At 53.0% G+C, this 21,401-nt stretch overlaps 6 protein-coding genes across 6 annotated transcripts; 4 read left to right on the top strand and 2 right to left on the bottom strand.

Annotated features, from left to right (window-relative positions):
• Window positions 1-42: 42 nt before the first annotated feature.
• C7974DRAFT_91013 (Phosphatidylinositolglycan class N-domain-containing protein) lies at window positions 43-3,642 on the top strand. Its single transcript, XM_046147495.1, has 6 exons — window positions 43-452; window positions 502-2,090; window positions 2,138-2,325; window positions 2,378-2,501; window positions 2,549-2,657; window positions 2,705-3,642. Exons 1-6 carry the CDS (start codon window positions 284-286, stop codon window positions 3,508-3,510), a joined length of 2,985 nt encoding a protein of 994 aa, XP_045991119.1. The 5' UTR covers window positions 43-283; the 3' UTR covers window positions 3,511-3,642.
• Window positions 3,643-5,432: 1,790 nt separating this feature from the next.
• Window positions 5,433-6,686, top strand: C7974DRAFT_418989 (uncharacterized protein; the record flags this gene model as incomplete). The annotated part of the gene is made up of 1 exon (XM_046144189.1): window positions 5,433-6,686. One exon carries the CDS (start codon window positions 5,433-5,435, stop codon window positions 6,684-6,686), a length of 1,254 nt encoding a protein of 417 aa, XP_045991118.1.
• Window positions 6,687-10,668: 3,982 nt separating this feature from the next.
• Window positions 10,669-12,935, bottom strand: C7974DRAFT_90983 (uncharacterized protein). The gene is made up of 6 exons (XM_046147494.1): window positions 12,868-12,935; window positions 12,637-12,784; window positions 12,249-12,587; window positions 12,114-12,196; window positions 11,731-12,058; window positions 10,669-11,681 (listed from the first exon to the last, which is right to left on the bottom strand). The coding sequence occupies exons 2-6, from the start codon at window positions 12,695-12,697 to the stop codon at window positions 10,774-10,776; spliced, it is 1,719 nt and encodes a 572-aa protein (XP_045991117.1). The 5' UTR covers window positions 12,698-12,784; window positions 12,868-12,935; the 3' UTR covers window positions 10,669-10,773.
• Window positions 12,936-13,696: 761 nt separating this feature from the next.
• On the top strand, window positions 13,697-15,025 carry C7974DRAFT_90971 (uncharacterized protein). Its single transcript, XM_046147493.1, has 2 exons — window positions 13,697-14,269; window positions 14,367-15,025. The coding sequence occupies exons 1-2, from the start codon at window positions 13,822-13,824 to the stop codon at window positions 14,915-14,917; spliced, it is 999 nt and encodes a 332-aa protein (XP_045991116.1). The 5' UTR covers window positions 13,697-13,821; the 3' UTR covers window positions 14,918-15,025.
• Window positions 15,026-16,547: 1,522 nt separating this feature from the next.
• C7974DRAFT_370482 (Transketolase, thiamine diphosphate binding domain-containing protein) lies at window positions 16,548-18,938 on the top strand. Its single transcript, XM_046139967.1, has 2 exons — window positions 16,548-16,839; window positions 16,887-18,938. The coding sequence occupies exons 1-2, from the start codon at window positions 16,659-16,661 to the stop codon at window positions 18,878-18,880; spliced, it is 2,175 nt and encodes a 724-aa protein (XP_045991115.1). The 5' UTR covers window positions 16,548-16,658; the 3' UTR covers window positions 18,881-18,938.
• A 205-nt stretch (window positions 18,939-19,143) lies between these two features.
• On the bottom strand, window positions 19,144-21,401 carry C7974DRAFT_90952 (Six-hairpin glycosidase-like protein). The gene is made up of 2 exons (XM_046147492.1): window positions 21,139-21,401; window positions 19,144-21,089 (listed from the first exon to the last, which is right to left on the bottom strand). Exons 1-2 carry the CDS (start codon window positions 21,300-21,302, stop codon window positions 19,232-19,234), a joined length of 2,022 nt encoding a protein of 673 aa, XP_045991114.1. The 5' UTR covers window positions 21,303-21,401; the 3' UTR covers window positions 19,144-19,231.

Below are 21,401 nucleotides of genomic sequence, written 5' to 3'. Positions count from 1 at the left end.
TCCGCCCCACGGTTTCTCACAACACATGCCTTGCTCCTGCCCCTTTGAGACCTGCTGCTGATACGCCGTGCAATTCAATTGACTGCGCGCTCACCAATGCATACTCAGTTTTGTGCCGCGATCCAAACTAAGCGGTCTCGCAGAGTCGTCGTCATCAGTTAATAGTCTTGGCAATAACACCTTTATGGCTGGCGACGCGAGCGTTTAACCATTGGGGTACTACGTTGCATCAACACAGGCTTTCTCAGGAGGGCCTCGCTCTTCATCCTTCACAGTCCTTACCATGTCGCAGCTTAGGCGGTATGCGTTCCTGCTCGTCGCGGTCGTCTTTCACCTCGTTTACATTTTGTCAATTTTCAACGTGTATTTTTCGAGTCCCATAGTCCATGGCATGCGCGAGCACGGTGTCGAGACTCAAGAGGCCCCAGCGAAACGGCTGGTCTTGTTTGTTGGTACGAGATCTTGAGAGACACAGCGCATGGCTTCTAACGTCGTATGCAGGTGACGGTCTTCGCGCCGACAAAACATTCCAATCTTTCCCCAACCCTGACCCCAATGCGACCACGCCGGATACGCCGCAGCTGCTCGCCGACTTCGCGAAGACGCCCCGGCCCCTCGCGCCTTTCCTACGCTCGAAGGTGCTCGAAAGCGGGACCTTCGGTGTCTCCCATACTCGCGTCCCCACAGAATCGCGCCCCGGCCACGTCGCGCTCATCGCAGGGCTCTACGAAGATGTCTCCGCGGTGGCTACGGGCTGGAAGCTGAACCCTGTCAACTTCGACAGCGTGTTCAATCGCAGCAGACACACATGGAGCTGGGGCAGCCCGGATATCCTGCCCATGTTCGAGACTGGCGCGGTGCCTGGGAGGGTCGACGCATACTGCTACGGGCATGAGTTTGAGGATTTCTCGAAAGATGCCTGGATTCTAGATGAGTGGGTTTTCGAGCGCGTTAAGGGGCTTTTCGAGGCTGCGAAGACCAATGCGACGTTGAACGCCGAGCTGCGCAAGGAGAAGAATGTCTTCTTCCTGCACTTACTTGGCTTGGACACTGCAGGACATGCGCACCGACCGTTTTCGTGGCAGTACCTCCACAACATACAAATTGTGGATCGCGGAGTCAAGGAAATCACCAGGCTGATCGAGGAATTCTACAATGACGACCAGACTGCGTTCATTTTCACAGCAGACCACGGTATGAGCGATTGGGGTAGTCACGGAGATGGAAATCCGGACAACACGCGCACTCCTTTGATTGCCTGGGGCGCTGGCGTCGCGAAGCCGATTAAAGCTGTGGGCACAAAGGCAGTTGGTCACGAAGACGGCTTCTCTCACGACTGGAACCTGGATCACATCCAACGAAACGATGTTGACCAGGCCGATGTTGCGGCGCTCATGGCCTACCTTGTTGGTCTCGAGTTCCCTACCAACTCCGTTGGTGTACTGCCCCTCACCTATCTGGACAAGGATGACAAGGCGAAGGCGGAAGCACTCTTGGTCAACGCGAAGCAGATACTGGAAATGTATGGTGTCAAAGAAGAGATCAAGCGTGCGCATGCGTTGTATTACAAACCGTTCCCTGGACTCGGCGACGAACAGCACTCGATCGAGTATCGAGTGATCAGGATACAGAAAGCCATCGATGCCGGGCAGTTTGAAGAGGCTGTCAACCGCACGTATGATCTGATTGACCTTGGTCTCGAGGGCCTGCGATACCTGCAGACGTACGACTGGCTCTTCCTCCGTACCTTGATTACTCTCGGCTACCTGGGCTGGATCGCATTCGCTATCACCACGGTCCTGGACCTGCACGTGCTGAATGAAGATTCAGAAGCACAGAGAACGACACAAAGCATCATCACCTTTTCGTCAATTCTGGTTATTCTGTACTCCGTTCTCTTGAAGCAGCGGTCTCCTCTCTCGTACTACGCTTACGGCTTCTTCCCTGTCATGTTCTGGGAAGAGGTCTACGCACGACGATCGTCCCTCGTCAAAGGAGGCAAAGTGCTCTTTAGCCAGGTCAACAGTGCAGCCGACAAGGCTAAGCTGATACTTGCTACGCTCAGCTCGCTAGGTCTGCTTCAAGCTCTGGTAGGTACTACTGGCACGCCTAAACGAGCTTTACTGACACTCTCTAGGTGCAAAGCTATTTCCACAGAGAAATCTACACTGTTTGCTATCTGCTAGCGGCGGTATGGCCCATCTTCTATGGTGGGGAGTTTCTCAAAAACAACATTTGGACGATTGTAACATGGGTCATTTCGTGCGTGATGATGAGCTCGTTCACGCTACTCCCAGCCAACAAGGCTGAGTATATCAGCTTGATGTAAGTCCTCCTCCTTAGATAGTCCTAAAGGCCGTTCTCTAACACCCTGCAGTATGATCGGTGGTGGGCTTATGTTCGCTGTCGGTGCTTTCTACCTCATTTTCGAGGAAAAGATACTCGGCAACGCGACTGACGCCAAGTCGAATCTCAACTCGCGTTTGATCCTAAGCGTTCAGGTAAAGCATGTCGTTGCAAGATTGTGACATCGCTAACGTCTCTTCAGGTCGGCCTCGTACTTCTATCCATGATCGTGACAAACAGCAGCATTCAATACATCCAAGCCAAGCAGGGCCTACCCCTTGGTGTTCTTGTAGTTGGATGGGCGACACTCGGTAAGTTCTGATTGCAAGGTCGCCGAACTCATGCTGACAGGTTCAAGTGGGCTCGCTGATCATTCCAACCCTCCACGGACTGTATCCCAATAGCCATTACATCCACCGACTGGTCGTGATGTTCTTGCAATTCGCTCCAACTTTCATCATCCTCACCATCTCCTACGAAGGCCTCTTCTACTTCGCCTTCTGCCTCTGCCTGTTCAGTTGGATGCGCCTCGAGCACCAGGTGTACTTGCACACAGCCAGCATTCCAGACGCCGTCCCACCGCCTCGCGAATCCATCGAGCCCGCCGTCGCCGCGGCGCAAGACCATCCGCCACTCCCCAGACGCTCCACTGCATACCGCTCCCTCACACTAGGCGACGCTCGCATCGCACTATTCTTCTTCTTCTTCATCCAGTCCGCGTTCTTCAGCGCCTCAAATATCGCCTCCGTATCTTCCTTCTCCCTCGACGCTGTCTACCGCCTCATCCCCGTCTTCGACCCCTTCAGCCAAGGCGCCTTGCTCATGCTGAAGCTCATGGTGCCTTTCGCTGCGCTTTCTGCCAACTTCGGGCTTCTCAATCGCCGCCTGGGCGTTGCGCCGTCCGCATTGTTTATGGTAGTTATGGCAGTCAGCGATGTTATGACGCTGTCATTTTTCTTCATGGTCAAGGACGAGGGAAGCTGGTTGGATATCGGGACTACGATCAGTCACTTTGTGATTGCGAGCTTGCTCGGTGTGTTTGTTGCTGGGCTGGAGATTTATAGCGAGTGGTCTATCCGGGGTGTTTCGTTTGAAGGCAGGAGGGAGGTTGCGATGGATGCAGGTGGTAATGGTCACGTGGGCAAGAACGGCAAGGCGAAGTAAAAGTACGACGGAGCGAAAAATGGGGAGATGAGATTAACATGTGTAGTGTAGTCAAGAAATATCGAAATGAGAGAACGGGCAACGATGCTTTGCGGTTGCAAACGAATCCTGCAAACGCGCACATGCTTGGCGACATTATGCATATATAATCCTCCACTCCGCTTCCTTCCTTACTGTACATCATCAACAATCTCCCTCTGTACTTTCCAAAACGACATGAAGTATCAACACATGTCTGCCTCTGCTGCTTCTCGAAAACAATGAGTGCGCACAACCTGTCTCCCCGTTTCGACACCCTCCTAATTATAAATGAACGTCGAAAGACTCGTATCTGTCTCCGCCAGCAATTCAGAAGTTCAGAAGAAGGGATTTATGTTTCCTCTCCTTTGAAATTTGCCAAAACACCCCGCCTCTCGGAAATCAATGCAAACAACGGACTTCTCATGTCTGCTCCTGTCTGCCTTGGTCCATGAGCAAATCAGCGGAAAGGAATATCTGCGCCTCTCACCTCTCTATGAAGAACGTGGACCGGCTTCGACGTTTCTGCTTTCTTCTTTCTCTCAAACACCCAACAATAATGGCTATGTCTGATCTGCTGCCTTTCGGAATTTGATCAGGTGCGGCCCGCTGCCTCTTTCCTGCCTCCTGCCGGCACGGAAAGACGATAAGAAGTGGATCATGTCTGCCTCCGAAATCCATCAATCCAAAGTGGTATGTGGTCTCTTCTCTGCTCTGCTCTAAGATGATGTGGCAAGGCTGAGATGGCTCATGCCCCTACTGCTCCAAAACATACACCAATGGTGTTGATGAACTTGCTCCTCTGCTTTGTCCTGAAGGCATTTGAAACAAATCACCTGGCTACTCCTGCTGTTTTAAAGCATACCTATCTTACTTGATGGGTCTGGTTCCTTGTGTTCTCCTGAAACGAAACACTCAATGATCATGAGTGCTGTCTGCCGTGAAAAAGAGCTCTGGAAGAATGGCAATGGGGGCTTCTTCTCTGCTCTCTCCCGAAACACCGAAATAGCTCCTCGATATGGCTGCTCCTGCTGCTTGGAAAGGGAATTCCAGCAATGTGATGACTGTGCTTTTCTGCTTTCTCCAAAAGACCATCCTCACAGATCATGTCTGCTCGCGCTGCGTCGAGAACAGGAGCATGAGCATGATCTTAGTCTGGATTCGATATGTCGGGTTGGCCCTACTTCCTCGAAAGAGGCCCAGTGTTGAATGGGAAAGTGAGCTTGCTTCGATGGCTTCTCCTAAAGTATACACGCATGCTTACGATGTCTGCTCCGTTACCTTGGTGATAGGAATATGCCTACAATACTGACAGCTTCTTGTCTCTGACTGGTCGGAAATTGTGGGTGGAGGGAATAACAAGGGACTCGGTTCCAGATGACCTCTTTTTCGATGTTTGGGCAGGGACTTAAACGGAATAGTTCAGTCGAAGTTCTGCGGTTTATTAACAGGGGTAAGGGTGGTTTGGAGACTACGAAATTTTGAAGTAGTTGATCGGTCATGTTTGAGTGCAGTATATTATAGACATTGCGAGAATACTTGCGTTACGCCTTTTAATCTTTCTACATGCGTAATCTGTATCGTTGAATTTTCGAAACATAGGATTGCGAAGACTGAAGTTTGATTCATGGAGTAGAACCATTGTCCAAAACCCTCGAAACCTTGGTGCATGTTGCGCGTGAGTCTCCGGACAATATATAGTTCTCGACCAGACTATCCTTCTTCCTTCTTCCTTCAAGTATCAACAATTGAACTTCTGAATTGAGTAACTCCATAGCATAGTTACCAAGCTAGGTTTCGACTACCCTCAAGCTTCAAGAACCTCCACTCTTCGCTCTAAGAATCCCTATTTCCTCCCCCTCCAATTAGCAGCCTCCATCACTCTCTATCCTCATATAAGGATCATGAACCCAATTCTCAAAACTCCGCAAGATTCGAGGTCCAGGGAGCACTATGAGTCGAATAGCGACTCTGCAAGTAGTCGGAGTCCCTCATTCATTGATGAGGCGATGGACAGTCTGCGACTAGAGGAAAAGCTCTCCTCCAAGGCAATCCTGAACCGCTTTTTTTCAGCAGGCTCAGTCATTCCGACATCCTCCTCGAATGCCAATAGGAATCAACAAGCTTTCGGCACCAGATCCGGATACACTCAAATTGGATCGGGAACATGTGCTGATGTTTTCGAAGTCCCAGGAGCAGTTCACGTCTTCAAGGCTGCAAAGCATCCAGGTAAAGAGACAGATACGCTCTGGAACGATTATCGGCAGCATACCTTGATTCAAGAAGTATTCGACACCTATGGTCGAAGTACCTGGACAGTTCGAGTCCCTCGATGCTTCTGGTTTGTCGGTCAGGACGATGAGAGATGGTGGGAGGAGAACGTCAATCGCTTCCCAAAACAGCCAGATCAATGGACCAATATCCTGTGCTCTGAGCGCATCCTGCCAATTCCTCGACCTTTACGTCATGCACTGATCGAAGAATACTGCCCCAAGTCTGGTTTCGAGGCTGCAAAAGAGCTGAAATCTAACAAGCATTGCCTGGTAAGGCTTTACCTGGGAAAGAGACGGACTAGAGTGAACACGTTGTTCTTCAATTTGAGGAACTTCAACCTGAATCTCGACCAGATGGAAGATCTGAACTTGGACGTCAGATATTTTGCTGTAGCCATTGCTGAAGCCATGGCAGTCATGCACTGGATCTGCTGGCTCGACGCCAATGACGTCGAGTTTGTCCTGGGTTCTTCACCCGATGGCAGCGCCGACGCGAACCAGATTGTAGCCAAGCCTCTGACCAACAAAGACTTGGAAAAGATGGCCCCTAATACCTCTACTTGGGATGCTCACCTCCAGGACTTCAAAACTCGCCAGATCCATATCTGGATGCTGGACTTCAACCGCTGCAGGAGTTTCCGGCCAGACGACCTCGGTCCCCTGGTGCACTCCTTCTTCATCAACGATCCATATTTCCCTCGTCCTTATGGTCCCGACTCCAAGGATTATGGTCTCTGGGCTCTCTTCCGGGACACATACGTAGAGAGGGGAATCAAGGGTCTCAAATGCACTGGAAAAGACGAGTTTGCTGCGCTTCCTGCGCGAACGATGGAGCTCATTGAGACGGAACAGAAGAGAAGGGACATGGCAAAAGGGGCTTCTTGAGCCGGGAGTATGGGTAAAATGGGTACGCGAGCGTCAGGAGATGGAGATAGGCTGCTACCGGGAAGTTTGAACTATTATCGGAACGGAAAAGTCGGTTGCTTCTAGCGTGATAGGTATTATGAATTGTATTGACTTTTTAAGCAGCCATGCATGTATGCAAACTGTCCACACTCAGCCATTCTTGATCACTGTGCCTTGTCTGTTCCCCAAGGGTCCAGCAGTAAAGAAGAGAACACTGCTTTATGTCCGCTACCGATCTGTACAAGCCGAAAAGAATCCTCGCCCACCTCTTCTTCTCTATCTCCTTCACACACAAACTATCCAGACCACGCAGAACACCGTTGAATACCCTTATACATGTTTCAAAAATACTCTACAAGACAAAAATCTCCCTCTGCTGCTGTGCGGTTTGCACAAAAACGCATGGCAAGAGACTAGATGTCCGGCAGCCACATGATGAGTCTAAACATGCAGGATGATTTGCTTAAGACCGCTTGTTTAGACAAGTCCCCTTGGTGCTGTTTTCTTTGTCTTCTTGTATACGGAAAGAGTTACACTGCTAAACCATGTTCTCATGCTCTACCAATTCCACTTTTGGGTATGCCTAAATCAGCCGAGAGCAAATTTCATATTTGCTATGTTCATTTTAACTCTCCCCCCTGCACCAGAGATACTTACGTGCGCTACAAATCGGCACACTCATGAATACGGGCGTCAGTCGAGCGGAATGTCATCAGTGTCGGTATCATATATATCTCCCATTTTTTGTCTAGCTAGGGATCCCAAAAGACGGATTTGATCGGACATGAATGCTGCTTCTTACGGTAATCAAATGACCCAAACCAAACCTAAATGTTGTACTGCAATCTTTGACCCTAAACACGTTCTTGCCGAGCGATAATTGCGTGCTGTTTAACCCATGTTTCGAGCCTCCTGAGGCATGTCTTCCCATCATCGTGAAATCGAATCACTCTAGATGCTCTTCTGAGCTCTCTGTGTACTGAACCCCTCTCTTTCCTCGAGTTGATTACACGCCAAAACCTTTCCGAACCAGTAACATGTCTGCGCTGTGTGAAAGCTGCCTCCAGGATTGAAAAGGCAATCTCATCCTGAAGATGGTGGCGTGATCGTGGATGCTCCACAAGAATCGCCATCCAAAATGCACGCCCCAAACAAGGCACACTTATAACCACAACGAATGGAGAAACAAGATGTTTCTTTGCCTCTTCCTAAATCCAAAGTTTAAAGCACCTATGTTCTTGTCTCGTGTCCTGCATCTTGCATCTCGGCCTTCGATTCTGAGACTTTGACTCTTTGCGCTTCGCAAAAGTATCTTCCACGTCTTCAGCGCTCCAAGCTCTTAACACCGAAAGCCATCGACTCTCAGCTTGATACTGCAGCTGCACTCACAGATGCATGGGTAAACCGCGATATCTTGGCCCCCAAAGACTGAAGGGAGTACCATGTGTCCTGTCCTGTATGCGTCCTGCGTCTCTACACTCTAGCAATGATACCTCTGCGCTCTTAACAATTTCTGCACTTTAAACGCACGAAATCGCGAAATCTGATCTTGTGGCACGCATGCACATAGATTAGCGAATATAAAACACCTCTGCAAGATCTACTATGTCTTTGCCTCTCCTAAAATTCGAGGCATCTGAGCTATGTTCCCTGGTCCCGCATCTTTACACCTTAAAACACTTCTCTATTTTGAATCTTTTCACTGACATGGACGCACGAAAACATCGAGCTCCAATGATGGCAATACACGGTCGTGAGCACAAGACAAAATGCAAAAGCGAAATGCTCTTGCCTCTTCTGAAACCATGCCTATCGTCCCTGCGTTCTCCGTCTCCGCATCTCTGCCTCTGCACGTCTTTGATATCTCTGCATCTCTGCACTTTGTTCACCTCATAACATCTCTCGATGTATACTGGAAACAATCAAAGACTTGGGAGCATGACATGATTGCGCATGTCCCTATAGTCTTGAAAGAACAAACCCCTTTATTCATCTCTTCCGCTGTGCTGTGTGTACAACCAAACATCTTCAGCGTAGACTCATGACCTAAGCAACTTCTGCTCCACTCACTGCATGAGCGAACGACTTCTTGACTCAAATGAGATCACAAGGATTGTATGTCTGCGCTGGGCTACCCGTTTAAATTGCAAGAGTCTGACGGTATGTGTTATGCGATACTGTGTATCTAAAACTCAAGACTGTAATGTTGTGGTCGCCTGAACAAAAACGAGACAGAGACCGCGTATGTGCGCGCGGTGTCGACGAAGTTGGAAGTGATGAAGAACGCGCTGATGTCTTCCCTGCGCGTTGCGTTGAGAATAAACAATGTTCGAAGAGAAGCGATGTGTTCTGCGGCGGTGTGTCTAAAACCATACCAGGAACACTTCATGGGAGACTGCAAACACCTAAAAGATCACTGGATGTGTGTGCGGTTTTCACGAACTCGAAAGCGATAACAACTCTTCTGCCTGCCCGAAGCTATGTATCGAGAAAAACAAAGCGAGTGATGACGATGTGTTCTGTGGTGCTGTGTGCGAACCTAGAAAGAACAAGCAACAACTGATTATGACTGAAATGCCGTAAAAATACGCGTTATGTGTGCGCGGTTGCCACGATCCAACAGTATAAACCCATCTCCTCTGTCTGATCTACGCTACACGTTAAAGTCCGCGATCAAGAACTTGATGTGTTATGCGTCGCTGTGCGAACCCGAAAAGAATAGCCCCCATTTACATGGCCAAAGACGAAAGATCCGTCTCACTTTGCGCCGTGTCCCTACTCAGAAGCGATGACAACAACTATCCTATTCTCTTTGTGAAATGAATCAAAAGAAGCTTGTTACGAAAGAGAACATGTGCTCTGCTGCGCTTTGTCTAAAACCCAATTCGAAACCTAACGTGCCTGGTTGGATGGCCAAAGATCAAGTAACCTCCATATATGTGTGCGCGGCCTCTTCCGATCCACTCATCTCATCACCGCCTCGAAAGTTATGGCCAAAATCAAGATGTGTTCTGCGGCGCCGTACGCGAAATTGAAAAGGTAGTAACGTCGACTACATGGCAGAAAGCAGTGGGCACAACCAGCTATATTCTAATAGGGCAAAGAACAAGATCGATGGGCGGGCGGTGTTCGCAGACTCGACAGTAATGAGAATGTAACTGGGCAAATGACCATGTGTCCCGCTGCGCTATGTGCCTGGAACCGAAATTTGGAGGCTTTGGTCAAGTGACCGAAACTCTGACCACTCACTTCGGATGTATGTGATTTCTCGACCTACCGAAATTAAAGACTTCTTTACCTGCTCTGTGTTGTGAGTTGGAACTACTAAGAGAACGTCCGATGTGTTCTGCGGCACTGTATGTGCGAAGCGGCAAAAAGACTCGGAAATACAGTAGATGGTTGGAAGCGCACAAAAATCCACTCTACTTTTGTGTGCCGGTGTTCAAATCCATCGATGTAAAAGACCACCCTATCTGCTCTGATTAATGTCTTGAAAGTCCAACTGAAACTTCCGATGTGTTCTGCGGCGCTGTGTGCATGCGAACCCTATCGGAAACAGCTGTAGATCGCGCAGATGACTGAAGTCGCAAAACATCCATAACATGAGTGAGCAGCGTCCACGACCCAATAATGAAAACAACAGCACTCTTCCCTAACCCCCGATGACGAGTCGAAAGTATCTATGATGGATCTGATGTGTTCCGCGGCGCTCTGCGAAGCGGCGAAAGATGAAGGAATTGCTTGAATGGCTGAAGATCCAACCTATTCGCTCTGGTTTCCCTGACCCAGCAATGAAAACAACAGCGCCGTTGTTTGCTCCAAGCAATGAGTCGAAAAAATCATGGACGATGTCCATATGTCTTGTTGAGAAAAGCAGTGGGGGCTGTGCGGATGGTCGGAATCGATAGCGTCACGCTCGATGTGTGGCGGGCGCGCAGTGTGTCGACGCGTGATATATGTGAGTCAGGCGGAGCGTGACGTGTGTAAGTTGTTAAACTAGCCTGGGAAGTGCACTTGTCGGAGATCTTGTTGCATACGTCTTGATCTGGCCTTGGAATACGCATGCCTATGTGGGAACATATATTCCTTGAGCGTCAAAAGAGTTCTCATGTCCCATAGCACCGCCCCAGGCCTCCCGCAGCGCACCAACCATCGCCCTCGTCGGCCACGAATGCTCATTTTCTAGCGCCTCTAGAAATGATACGATTGCACGGCGCTCCTGCGAGTCCTCGAAGAACGCTCCGCCGATGCTGATCCCTACCGCGGCCGTGGTCATGCCTGACTGAAACCGCGTGTCGCCGAGTGCGAGGCCACAGAGCACCCTAACTGACTTCCGAAGTTCGCGTTCAATAGCGGCGTCGTGTGCGCTCGCTCTAACGCCGATGCGTGGTTGTTGGGGCTTATGGAGGGCAAGCAGCATGCGGCCGAGGTGCAGGTGTTGGATTGCGGTGACGTGGGCGTTGTTTATCTGCCATATGACCGGGAAACAGTGTTCTTTATCTGAGTTTGCAGGGTGCTGGAACAGTGGCTGGAAGGCTGATGGCGTGTCGGATATCCAGCGCTCGTCGAAGACCTTCAGAGCTTGCCATCTGTCGTCCGCGCAAATGCTGTTCTGGTGTGTGTCTGCAGCCTCTGCACTTGATCCAAAGCAAAACCGTAGCACATCTGCACACCACAGAATCACCCTGTTTGCCCATGTGAAGTCGTCTGTCGGACTGAGGGAGGCGTAGTCCATGTTCTCTTCAAGCGGCAGCCTGAACGGCCTGCGGTACATGACTACTGACCAAATCTCCTGGCGCAAAGCAACTAGGCACGCGGAAGTGCGGAGTCCTTCTGCAGGAATTAGCACACCACGTGCGTCACGATTGTTCTTGTCCATATTGTCGAGCGAGAAGATCGATACGGCGTGGTGCTTCGACATGACCGTCTGCACTACGCCTTGGATGACTTCTGCATCAAGACCGGTCAGCGAGGCTGGAAGAGTCAGTGTACCGGAATAATCTGTCAAGATCAACAGACTGACTGTCAAGTTGCTCGTAAGTCCTCAAGATGGTAGTTGCTGCGAGTGCATCGGCTCTTGCTTCAGCATTCGCTTCGTCGGCCGGTATGTCAGCAAAGTCCATAAGCAGGCGCAGACATGCATTGTGATAGTGGATTGCTGAATGTTCGTTCAGATCCGGTAGCGGCACATTGTCGTAATGCACAATGGTTGGCTTCGGCGTCTTGTTGTACCACCTACTGGTGAGCAGGCGAGATGAAACAGTACAGATGGCGTACAACACCACCGGGCTTATCAGTGCACGATGCGGGATGGTGAGTGCATAGTGAGCATCATGGTCAGTGGCATCGAACTACAATATTGACGGTCAGGGAGACTTGGACAGGATCGAGACTGTTGGGACGAACTGAATGAGCCAGCTCTGCCGTGAAGTGGCGGATCAGACACGCTTCTTGGATGCTGATGGGGAGTGTATTGAATTGAACGAGTGCTGTGACTCTCAGTTAGTATGGTGTTATACTTGGGTAATCGATCGCACGAACGTGGTTCAACGGTAGGTGAAGGGGTAGCTGCGATGGTCGTTGGTGATAGATCCACACTGGCATGTGCAGAGATTTCAGAGGGAACTTGAGCTTCCTGTGGTTGCTGATGAACAGTCTCTGCACGTACACCGTGTCTATCGGAAGCTTCAGCGACCTTCAACGTCACGTCTCGAAATTCCAAACGTGCCTCAGTCCTCACCCACGGCTGTAGCTCAGAAAAGCTTCCTACAGTCTTGCTCTTCTTTGCGTCTCGAAACTTAAGTCGCTTCTGTGCTTTCTTGCAAGTCATGTCCGCGCTCTTGCAACTGTCACATGGTCCTTCGGTTTCGTCGACATCACCTGTACAGAGTGAGCCAGGTCGAATTCAGACGTGCAAGGTAGAGCGTGCATTTGAGGTGGCGGTCCCTGCATGCCTCGCAGGGTCGCGAGCGCCGCTTGGGCGTGGGCATATCGCAGTGATGGTAAGAATATGGAGTAGCACATGCTCTGGGGCGTTGGTGTGAAGTGTTGCTCAAACGGGAAGGCAGGCTCGGACGCTACGACCGGATTAGGCGTGCTTAAGCAGACGGCTACACTGAAAGTGTAATAATTGAAATGACCGTATCGAAGGAAAGCTTACTGCGGAGGATCGTTGGATATGATACTTGCATGTGATGATTGCGTATGACGCTGGAGAACGAGCATATCTGCGTGCTCCCTCCTACAGTAATCTCAACATGCTGTCCGCTTTCGCCTCGCCTTGCTCGGAAGGTGCTCCTTTGACTTCACGATCAACCGCAGCGTGACGAGAGTCCGTTTCAATACTTCTACAGCAAGCGCTTGCGTTGCTAGGTGAACTACAAACTACTGACGGTATTGCGAGCCGAGTCGCGATCTCCCCGGTGATGTGGCCGCCGTTGAAACCCACTGTCTGTGCTTGCAGGTCGCCCCCTGCGGCGCGTAGGCCGTGGTCTGTGATGTGGGGGATCTGTCGTCCAAGCAACAGATCGCCAGTGAACGTCGTCATAGCTCTGGCGTCGTTGAAGACCTATAACTTTCGACGCATGCAGCTCAGGCGGTTCAGCTCGCGAACAGTTCTATGACACGACGCGCGGAAGGCACAACGCGTGGTGTGATGGCTGCGCAACTGGCGGCTTGGGAGCGCGTAGGCGCTACCGATTGGCGCAGGCTGGAGTGGATCAGGGCACCGGCAGGAGCGGGTACTAGCTCGAGTAGCTCGTTCGTGGTGGACCGCGGTCGGGCAGCGAGCAGACAGTCGCAGCACTGCATCGTCGACAGACAAGCATTATTACCGCACGCATTGCTACGCATTGCTACACGCATTGCTGCTGCTGCCGCTCGCTCGCCCTTCTCTGCTCCGTGCGTGTTTGCGCCGACTGTGCGACGCCATCGCCCCGTGCAACGAAAGGCCGCCCCCAACCTCCCGATAAGATCAAGACGCCCAGCCACGGCGCTGCATCACCGGAACCAGTTCGCTCACCCAACCCCCCGCCAGTAGCTACACGAGCCGAAATTGCGTTGCCCGTCGTCGCCATATATTGACACGCTCGTTCTGGCCGCCCCCCCTCCCACCATGTTCTTCAAACGCCGCTCATCCCGCGCCAACAGCTACGTAGAGCACGACGGCCACCGCCAATCCTCTGACGACTTCAGCGAAAAGCGCCCCGAGAGCAGCCGCGCCGCCCCGCCCGTTACCCAGGACCCCGAAGACGAAGCCGACATGTACCCGCGCCAGGAGCAACCTCTGCCCGTCCGCGGCATGTCCAATGGCGGCCACAGCACCCACGGCGCCCACGGCCACGGCATGCCCCTAGGTGCGCCAGTGCCTGGGACGGGCGCCGTCAAGGCCGAGCCAATGCCCGATCTGCTAGCCGCTGCCTTCAACCAGGCGGTGCGCCCGTACACAGAGAAGATTGAGCAGCTCGAGGGCCAGCTTGCCGATATGCAGACGTGGATCGACCAGCTCGAAGCCCAGCGCGCTGAGGTGCACAGCTGGATTGACAAGCGCGGCTTGCGCCCAGGTACGCTCTCCTGCCCCTACTCTCCGCTGCCTACGTAGCTTCATACTTCTGCCCATTATCCCCGCATTGCAGTGCGCAGCTAACCCTTGCCCCACAGACGTGCCCTCGGCCATCGCCAAGATCATGGACACCACCACCCCCGACGCCGCCCACACGCTCAACGCCCAGCTCGACCGTAAGATCACCATCGTCAACTTCGATCTGCACCGCCTGCAGGACGACCTCAACGACTCCATCTCGTCGGCCCACTTCGCCTCATCCATGCTCAAGTTCCTGCCCGACATCCAGCGCCTGACGTTGCTGCCCCAGGGACCCAAATATGCCTTCGATCTGATCCTTAAGTTGGGCGGCAACCTCAACTCGCACGGCGGCCTCGACAGCGCTGACAGCGCCGACATTGCCGCGCGCCGCGACTTCTACAGCCGCCTCGACGCCGCCATGGTCGACGTCGTGCAGCGCCGCTTCGGCGAGGGCGAGGAGTGGAACGTCCAGCGCGAGATCAAGCGTATCGAGAAGACAGCCAGCTACCTTAAGACGTACGGCGTCGAGCCCTACTTCCCGCAGACGCGCGAGGTCATGGCCCGCGAGATGGAGTTCCAGCCCAACGGCGTGCCAAACGGCCAGGGCACTCCTCCTCGGTACCACTAGCCGCTGCGTGTGGCGCGCGTGCTGATGCTGTGTAGGCCAAGTGAGTGGTTGGGGCAGGGGTCAAATGTATGCGAGCGCTCAATTTTATCGAGCATTCTTGCATTCGGTCGGGGCGAGGACAATGATTTCAATGACAGGCCATCAACGCCAGACAGGACGCTTGAAGCAAAGGGCGAACCACCAAACTATGGCCAGGACCTTTCTTCTTCAAACCTTTCAATGGCCCACAACTTCCCAGTCTACGTCGAGGAACTGTCTGAGTGCAGCAACGGCGTCTCCATGATTTACCGACAGCCCTAGAGAGGCGATCAAGTCAGGACACGCACGTTGTACTGGATCACTGCCGACCGTCACGAGCGTGGCATACGCCATCTTGAGAGGGATCCTGAAACATCAGTGCATTCGTGGGCGAAAGTCTTTGGTCGCGCCTCCACTGACCGTCTAGAAAGACTCAATGAAGTCCACGCCAACACTGTCCGGCCTGAGCCCGAGGCACTGTCGCAAGGAGCCTTGGATCATTGGGAACGCGTACAGCGAGATGCATTTACTGAGCACATAGCGGCACTGGCTCGACTGAGGCAGGCAGGGAAACGCAAAGACTCAGCTCAACGCATGACTTCCTGGCCTCCGTCTCAGCGCCGTCGTCCTGGAGCCGAAACTAGTGCCTCTCCGCTTAACAGCGGACGGCAGGTCCGCTCACTAGAGTTCACGAACGACTACAACCTCGACATCGCCATCGACAGTACGGTCATGCGTTCGCTCTTCGACCCTTTCGAAGACAGACAACCTGGATCCATCCAATGCTTCCGACCAGAAACCTCAAAAACCAAATATCAGGCCGCCCCACGACTCACCATAGCCAGACCACTCCAACTGCTTACAGGCTACACTACATAAGCATCACACAATCCATCACACATTGCGCACATTACAAAGCATAACAACGGCCTTCCAGATTCCCAAGTATACATCTTCAAGACTTCCACGACTGTACTTAATACGTTACGAATCTCCTAGCTCTTTTTTTTCTTTGCTGTCGGACGGTTTACGATCAGCGGCTACGATACCATGCGGGGGCGTTCGGGTTGGGTTCCGGGTTCCTCACTCCTTGAGATCCTTGCTAACTCGGAATGTGCCCTGATCGATGGATCGAAGGCTTTGTAGAATGAATATTATGGGTTTAATACTTTCCATGTGAGTTGCGCTGTGTTGCGGTGATATTGGAGGGGACACTCGATGGTCTCGTGACTTCGGCTTTATGAGATTTGAAGCATCTGTACCAACATCAGTGACAACGCCAGTGTCCAACACGTACAGAACGTCCTGATCCATTAACTGTCTCTGCAGAAACCGGGAATAGTATTTGCAGCAGCGACAGGCAATGGTAACCACCGCTCGTCGACAAGTCAGGCAAGCCGGCTACAAGTGGCGACGGCTATATGGCGCCACATGGGAATCCCCAGAATCGCATCGCCGGAGCGCGTCCCCACTGGTTCACGGCGCCTCGAGCTTCCCCGCGTTGATCTGGGTGTCGGCCTAATCGGGCAACCCGAAGCATCAACATGAGATTTTTGGTAGGGAATTACAGATTGACACTGACGTCGTTGCTTGATGATAAAGTACTTGTAGACCACAATCCAGCTACACGTTGGGAGCAATAATCGCTTCTCTTAGAACTGCCACTGTTCGCACGCCTTTCGTTTCCATTTTCGTTGTTTCAGTGCACCAATTCAACTCCACAATGCCCGGCGTAAATGGCACAACGAACGGGTCGACGGCCTATGGAGAGGTCGCTATCGAGAAGATTGTTGAAGACGAACACAAACCTACAGCACCGGCACAGACAAGCGAAGATGACATGCAGCTTGTGTTGCAGAGTTTCAGACTGCTTATAGCAGATCTATGCCAGCAGTTCGGCATGGGTGAGTAGATACTCCATGCTCCCAAAGCCACATCTGATATCTTGCAGGACACCCTGGTGGGGCCATAGGAATGGCTGCGATTGGTGTAGCCCTCTGGAAGTACGCCATGAGATACGCGTCACAACAGCCCGACTGGTTTAATCGAGACCGCTTCGTCTTGTCCAACGGCCACACATGTCTGTTTCAGTACACTAATCTATATCTCTCCGGTTACAAAGCGATGACATGGGAGCAACTCCTCTCATACCACTCGGAACGACCCGACAGTCTGTGTCCTGGACACCCTGAAATCGAGCACGAGGGCATCGAGCTTACCACCGGGCCCCTGGGGCAAGGCATTGCAAACGCGGTTGGCCTGGCAATGGCAACGAAGCACCTCGCCGCCACTTTCAATCGCCCGGGCTACGATGTTGTTGATAACCACACATGGTGCACCATCGGTGATGCATGTATGCAGGAAGGAGTTGGATGTGAAGCCTTCAGTTATGCTGGTCATCTGGAACTCGGCAACCTCACCGTAATCTATGACAACAACCAAATCAGCTGTGATGGCAGCGTAGATCTGACGAACACTGAAGATGTCAATAGGAAGATGGAAGCTTGTGGTTGGGAGGTCATCAATATTGAAGATGGCAACAACGATGTTGCGGGCATTGTCGCAGCAATGGAAAAGGGCAGAGACAAGACTAGGGAGAGACCGCTCTTCATCAACGTCCGCACTATCATCGGTATGGGTAGCGCCGTAGCGGGCCAAGCCGTCTCCCACGGCGCACCCCTCGGCGCTGACAACGTCGCTGCCATGAAGAAAGCCTGGGGCTGGGACCCAGAGAAGCACTTCCACATCCCGGACACAGTCAAGAAATTCTACGCCGACATCCCCCAGCGTGGCGACCAGCACGTGCAGAAATGGACTGACCTCGTCGCCGCATATACCAAAGCCCATCCTGACCTAGCTCAAACCTTCAAAGACCGTATGGCCGGCAAGCTGCCCGACAACTGGCAGTCCATGATCCCGACCTCATTCCCCACCGACCCAACACCAACCCGCAAATCCAACAATCTCGCCATGGCCGAGCTCTTCGCCAAAGCCCCTACTTTCATGATTGGTACTGCCGACCTCACCCCCTCCGTAAACCTCACGCATCCCAACTACCAAACCTTCAACCCACCCTCCCTCATCCCCACCTCGGGGCCCCGCGGCTCCTACTCCGGCCGCTACATCCACTACGGCATCCGCGAGCACCTGATGTGCGCCATCGCCAACGGACTGGCAGCCTACTCCCCATTCACCATCCTCCCCGTGACCTCCACCTTCGCCATGTTCTACCTCTACGCAGCGCCCGCCGTGCGCATGGGCGCCCTCCAGCGCCTCCCCGCCATCCACATCGCAACCCACGACTCCATCGGCGCCGGCGAGGACGGGCCCACGCACCAGCCCGTCGAGCTCGCGGCACTGTTCCGCGCCATGCCGCACTTGACCCATATCCGGCCTGCGGACAGCGAGGAGGCGGCGGGCGCGTGGCTGGTCGCGGTCGCGAATAGACACGGCCCGAGCATGATCAGTGTCAGTCGCCACGCGCTGCCGCAGCTATCGGGGCTCACGAAGCGCGCGGATGTCGCAAAGGGCGCGTACGTCCTCCGCGACGCGCCCGACGCGCGCATAACCCTGATCAGCGCCGGCGCGGAACTGCACCTCGCGCTGAGCGTCGCGGACATACTGATCTCCCGCGGGACGTCCGCCCGTGTGGTGAGTTTCCCGTCGCACGCGCTGTTCCGTGCTCAGCCGCTCGCGTACCAACGCTCAGTGCTGCGGCGCCATGAGGGCGTGCCGGCGGTGGTGGTCGAGCCGTATGTGGCGCTGGGGTGGGAGCGGTGGGCGGATGCGGGCGTGCATATGAGCGGGTTCGGGCACTCGCTGCCAGGGAAGTATGTGTACAAGCATTTCGGATTTGATGCGGAGGGGATGGCTGGGAGGGTTGGGGATTTCTTGGAGAGCTGGGGGAGGGGTGAGGTCGGGAGGGGGGAGTATGTGGAGTTGTAGGTAGAGCAGGGGAATCTGCTGTAATTGTTGGTCGACAGGAAGGTAAGCGTTGTTAAAGTAAGTCAATAAAATAATCGAGAGTCAGGGTTGTCATGACCGAATCTTCGCATTCACTCCCTGCCTACCCCTGGACTGTACCTGTGACCTTGCTTGCTGTAACCAGTAGTTCTTCATGAGGGTTAATGGAGTGAGTTCAGATCTTCAGGTGGCTCCATATGGTGTAAAATAAATCATATGGCATTCATCGCATGAGCACACTGTAGTCGTCAAGAGACAGCGGAACTTGCTCCCCTGATTACAATTATGACATGAAACCAACGTGAACCGCAAGATCAACTATACAACCACCGCTCATCTCTTGCGGAACATCTTGTTCTCCTTCGTTCCCTTGATCCAAGCCGCATCACGCTTGTGAATCTCGACGGCACTCCTCTTCCTCCTCGCCTCAGGCGGCGCAGCCGCCGTGATGTTCCCACAATCCGGCGTTGACAACTTCTGCCCGAAGTTGTCAACCGCCCAGATCAGCACGCCGTTACTCCACCCAAAGCCCTCAACGACCGTGTACTCGCCGCCTCCACCACGCGCGTTAATCGCTTCGTCGGAGTACTTCTCAAAGATGGTGCCGTTGCCATCTGCGCCAGGGAGCTGGGGAACTTCATCTGTGGCACCGCCGGTGGATCGCCAGGTGCAGTACAGGGAGTCTGTGTAGCGCTGGGCGAGGCGCAGCGCGAGGTCCTGCGTCCAGATGTAGTCTTCGGCGGTCTGGTCGTCGTCATCCTCACTGGCTTCCAGCGGCGCGTTGAGTAGGCCCTGGATCGTGGTGTATTGCAGCGGCGGCCAGACGTTGGGCGCGTCCCACTGCTGGCCTGTGAACAGATTGGTAGCAGATAGGGCACCGTCTTCGGTGTCGAGCGCCTCCTCGACGCGAGAGAAGGCGCGGCGGATGGCGCTGGGGTCTCGCTTGATGGCCTCGGGAGCAGCGCCGGTCCAGAAGGGGAAGAGCTGGCTGAGCTGGAAACCGACTTGGTAACCAGATGGCGCGCCAGCAAGAGCGAGAGGCGTGCTGGTGTTGTCTGCAAGAGTGTAGACATTCTGTGCGCTGGACGTCAGGTTGTAGTCGAAGTAGCTGTAATGCTCAGCGTTCCATAGGATGGCGGTCATGGCTTCGCTGCGATTCCTGGCGATCTCGGACCACTGGCGCGCAGCACTGTAGTTGCCTTCGCGACGGTGGAATTCGGCAATGGTCATCTCATTGTAGTACAGAATTGAGTTCAGCTCAACGGGAATCGTGTTGATTACGTTGAGTGAGCGGAGCGGGAAGAAGTTGTCGTTCACGGCATCCGAGGGGTTCTTCAACCATCGTGATGTATAATCCCAGCCGGACTCGGCTCCAGACGCGAGATCAGCGTATAGTACTGCCTTCTCGTCATCGGTGAGAGGCTGGCTTGCGTTGAACTGCTCGCCCTCTTCATTGAAATAGGTCAGGTTATTTGCTGTGATGTAGTCCTCGCGATATGATTCAGGGCGTGGCTGGGTGTTGGAGACGTTGTAGTGGTGGAGAGTGTAGTTCTTGCCACCGCGCTCGAGTGTCACCGAGCGATTGTTGACCCAGAACTCGTACTCGAGCTCGAGCACAGGCAGGGCTCGCTCGAGCAAAGTGTAGTTTTGAGTGTACTCAACATAGACACGAACCATCTGAGTCAGTAGCGGCGGCTGCGAACGGTTTTCGTAGTATCTTCGGGCACCGTTGGGGACAAAGCCAATTTCCTCAACAAGATCCATGAAATTCTCAATAATGTTCTCCGCAATTTGAGTGAAGGATCCCTTGGTGCGTAGTAGGCCCTCGACGATCCAGAATGAGTCCCAGTAGTAAGGCTCGCGGAAACGGCCACCAGCTACGACAAAGGTGCGGTTGATAGGGATGAACGAGTTGACACATCCAGTGCAGTTGCCCGCTCCGACGTATCTTCTTGTAAGATCGGGCCAGATGTCAATCACTTGGCGAGTGAAGTCTACAATAACGGAGCTGTTGACATTCTCAAGAAAGTCAGGCTGGGTTTCAAGCTCGTCTGTGGGTACGGGTTCCAGCTCTGAGCCCGCTTCACCAAAGTAAGTAGTCAAGAAAGTATTCAATGCAGTGTTGTTCTGAATAGGTTTGGTAAGATTGCTGAAAGCTGCCAGAACTTCATCCAGCGGGCGGATTGTAGGTCTAAAGCTTGTCAATAAGATGCTAGCTTGGTTCGCATGTCAACACTTACAGGTCGACGAAAGTCTTTGAGTCTGAAAAAGGGCGAGCAAGCTCAATCTCACGGAGCAAGTCTCCGTAGCAGTAGATGGGCGAGTCACAGGGTGCAATGACAGAACCATTCTGATACAAGGCAGACGCCAATTGCGCGCCAGCAAGGAGGGCGAAGGACCGCATTGTGAACTCTTCCCAATAGACAGGTCAGAGCGAGAAAATCCCAGGAAAGGCAGACTCGCTCATGGCGGCACGATAACATCCATTATGTACCTGTAGACC

Source organism: Boeremia exigua (genome assembly GCF_020726555.1).
Source record: "Boeremia exigua strain MPI-SDFR-AT-0100 chromosome Unknown C7974scaffold_16, whole genome shotgun sequence".
NCBI lineage: Eukaryota > Fungi > Ascomycota > Dothideomycetes > Pleosporales > Didymellaceae > Boeremia > Boeremia exigua.
The sequence above is the reverse complement of the archived record's forward strand: the minus strand, read 5'-3'. Positions and strand labels throughout refer to the sequence as shown.

Excerpts from the sequence above, each read along its gene's own strand:
- C7974DRAFT_91013 (XM_046147495.1), top strand. The coding sequence starts at position 284 with ATGTCGCAGCTTAGGCGGTATGCGTTCCTGCTCGTCGCGGTCGTCTTT. Across the intron at positions 453-501 it reads ACGGCTGGTCTTGTTTGTTG|GTGACGGTCTTCGCGCCGAC; the intron begins GTACGAGATCTT and ends CGTCGTATGCAG. Across the intron at positions 2,326-2,377 it reads GCTGAGTATATCAGCTTGAT|TATGATCGGTGGTGGGCTTA; the intron begins GTAAGTCCTCCT and ends AACACCCTGCAG.
- C7974DRAFT_90983 (XM_046147494.1), bottom strand. The coding sequence starts at position 12,697 with ATGCCCACGCCCAAGCGGCGCTCGCGACCCTGCGAGGCATGCAGGGAC. Across the intron at positions 12,588-12,636 it reads CAGGGACCGCCACCTCAAAT|GTGATGTCGACGAAACCGAA; the intron begins GCACGCTCTACC and ends CACTCTGTACAG. Across the intron at positions 12,197-12,248 it reads TTCACCTACCGTTGAACCAC|CACTCGTTCAATTCAATACA; the intron begins GTTCGTGCGATC and ends TGAGAGTCACAG.
- C7974DRAFT_90971 (XM_046147493.1), top strand. The coding sequence starts at position 13,822 with ATGTTCTTCAAACGCCGCTCATCCCGCGCCAACAGCTACGTAGAGCAC. Across the intron at positions 14,270-14,366 it reads CAAGCGCGGCTTGCGCCCAG|ACGTGCCCTCGGCCATCGCC; the intron begins GTACGCTCTCCT and ends CTTGCCCCACAG.
- C7974DRAFT_370482 (XM_046139967.1), top strand. The coding sequence starts at position 16,659 with ATGCCCGGCGTAAATGGCACAACGAACGGGTCGACGGCCTATGGAGAG. Across the intron at positions 16,840-16,886 it reads ATGCCAGCAGTTCGGCATGG|GACACCCTGGTGGGGCCATA; the intron begins GTGAGTAGATAC and ends GATATCTTGCAG.
- C7974DRAFT_90952 (XM_046147492.1), bottom strand. The coding sequence starts at position 21,302 with ATGCGGTCCTTCGCCCTCCTTGCTGGCGCGCAATTGGCGTCTGCCTTG. Across the intron at positions 21,090-21,138 it reads TCAAAGACTTTCGTCGACCT|ACCTACAATCCGCCCGCTGG; the intron begins GTAAGTGTTGAC and ends GACAAGCTTTAG.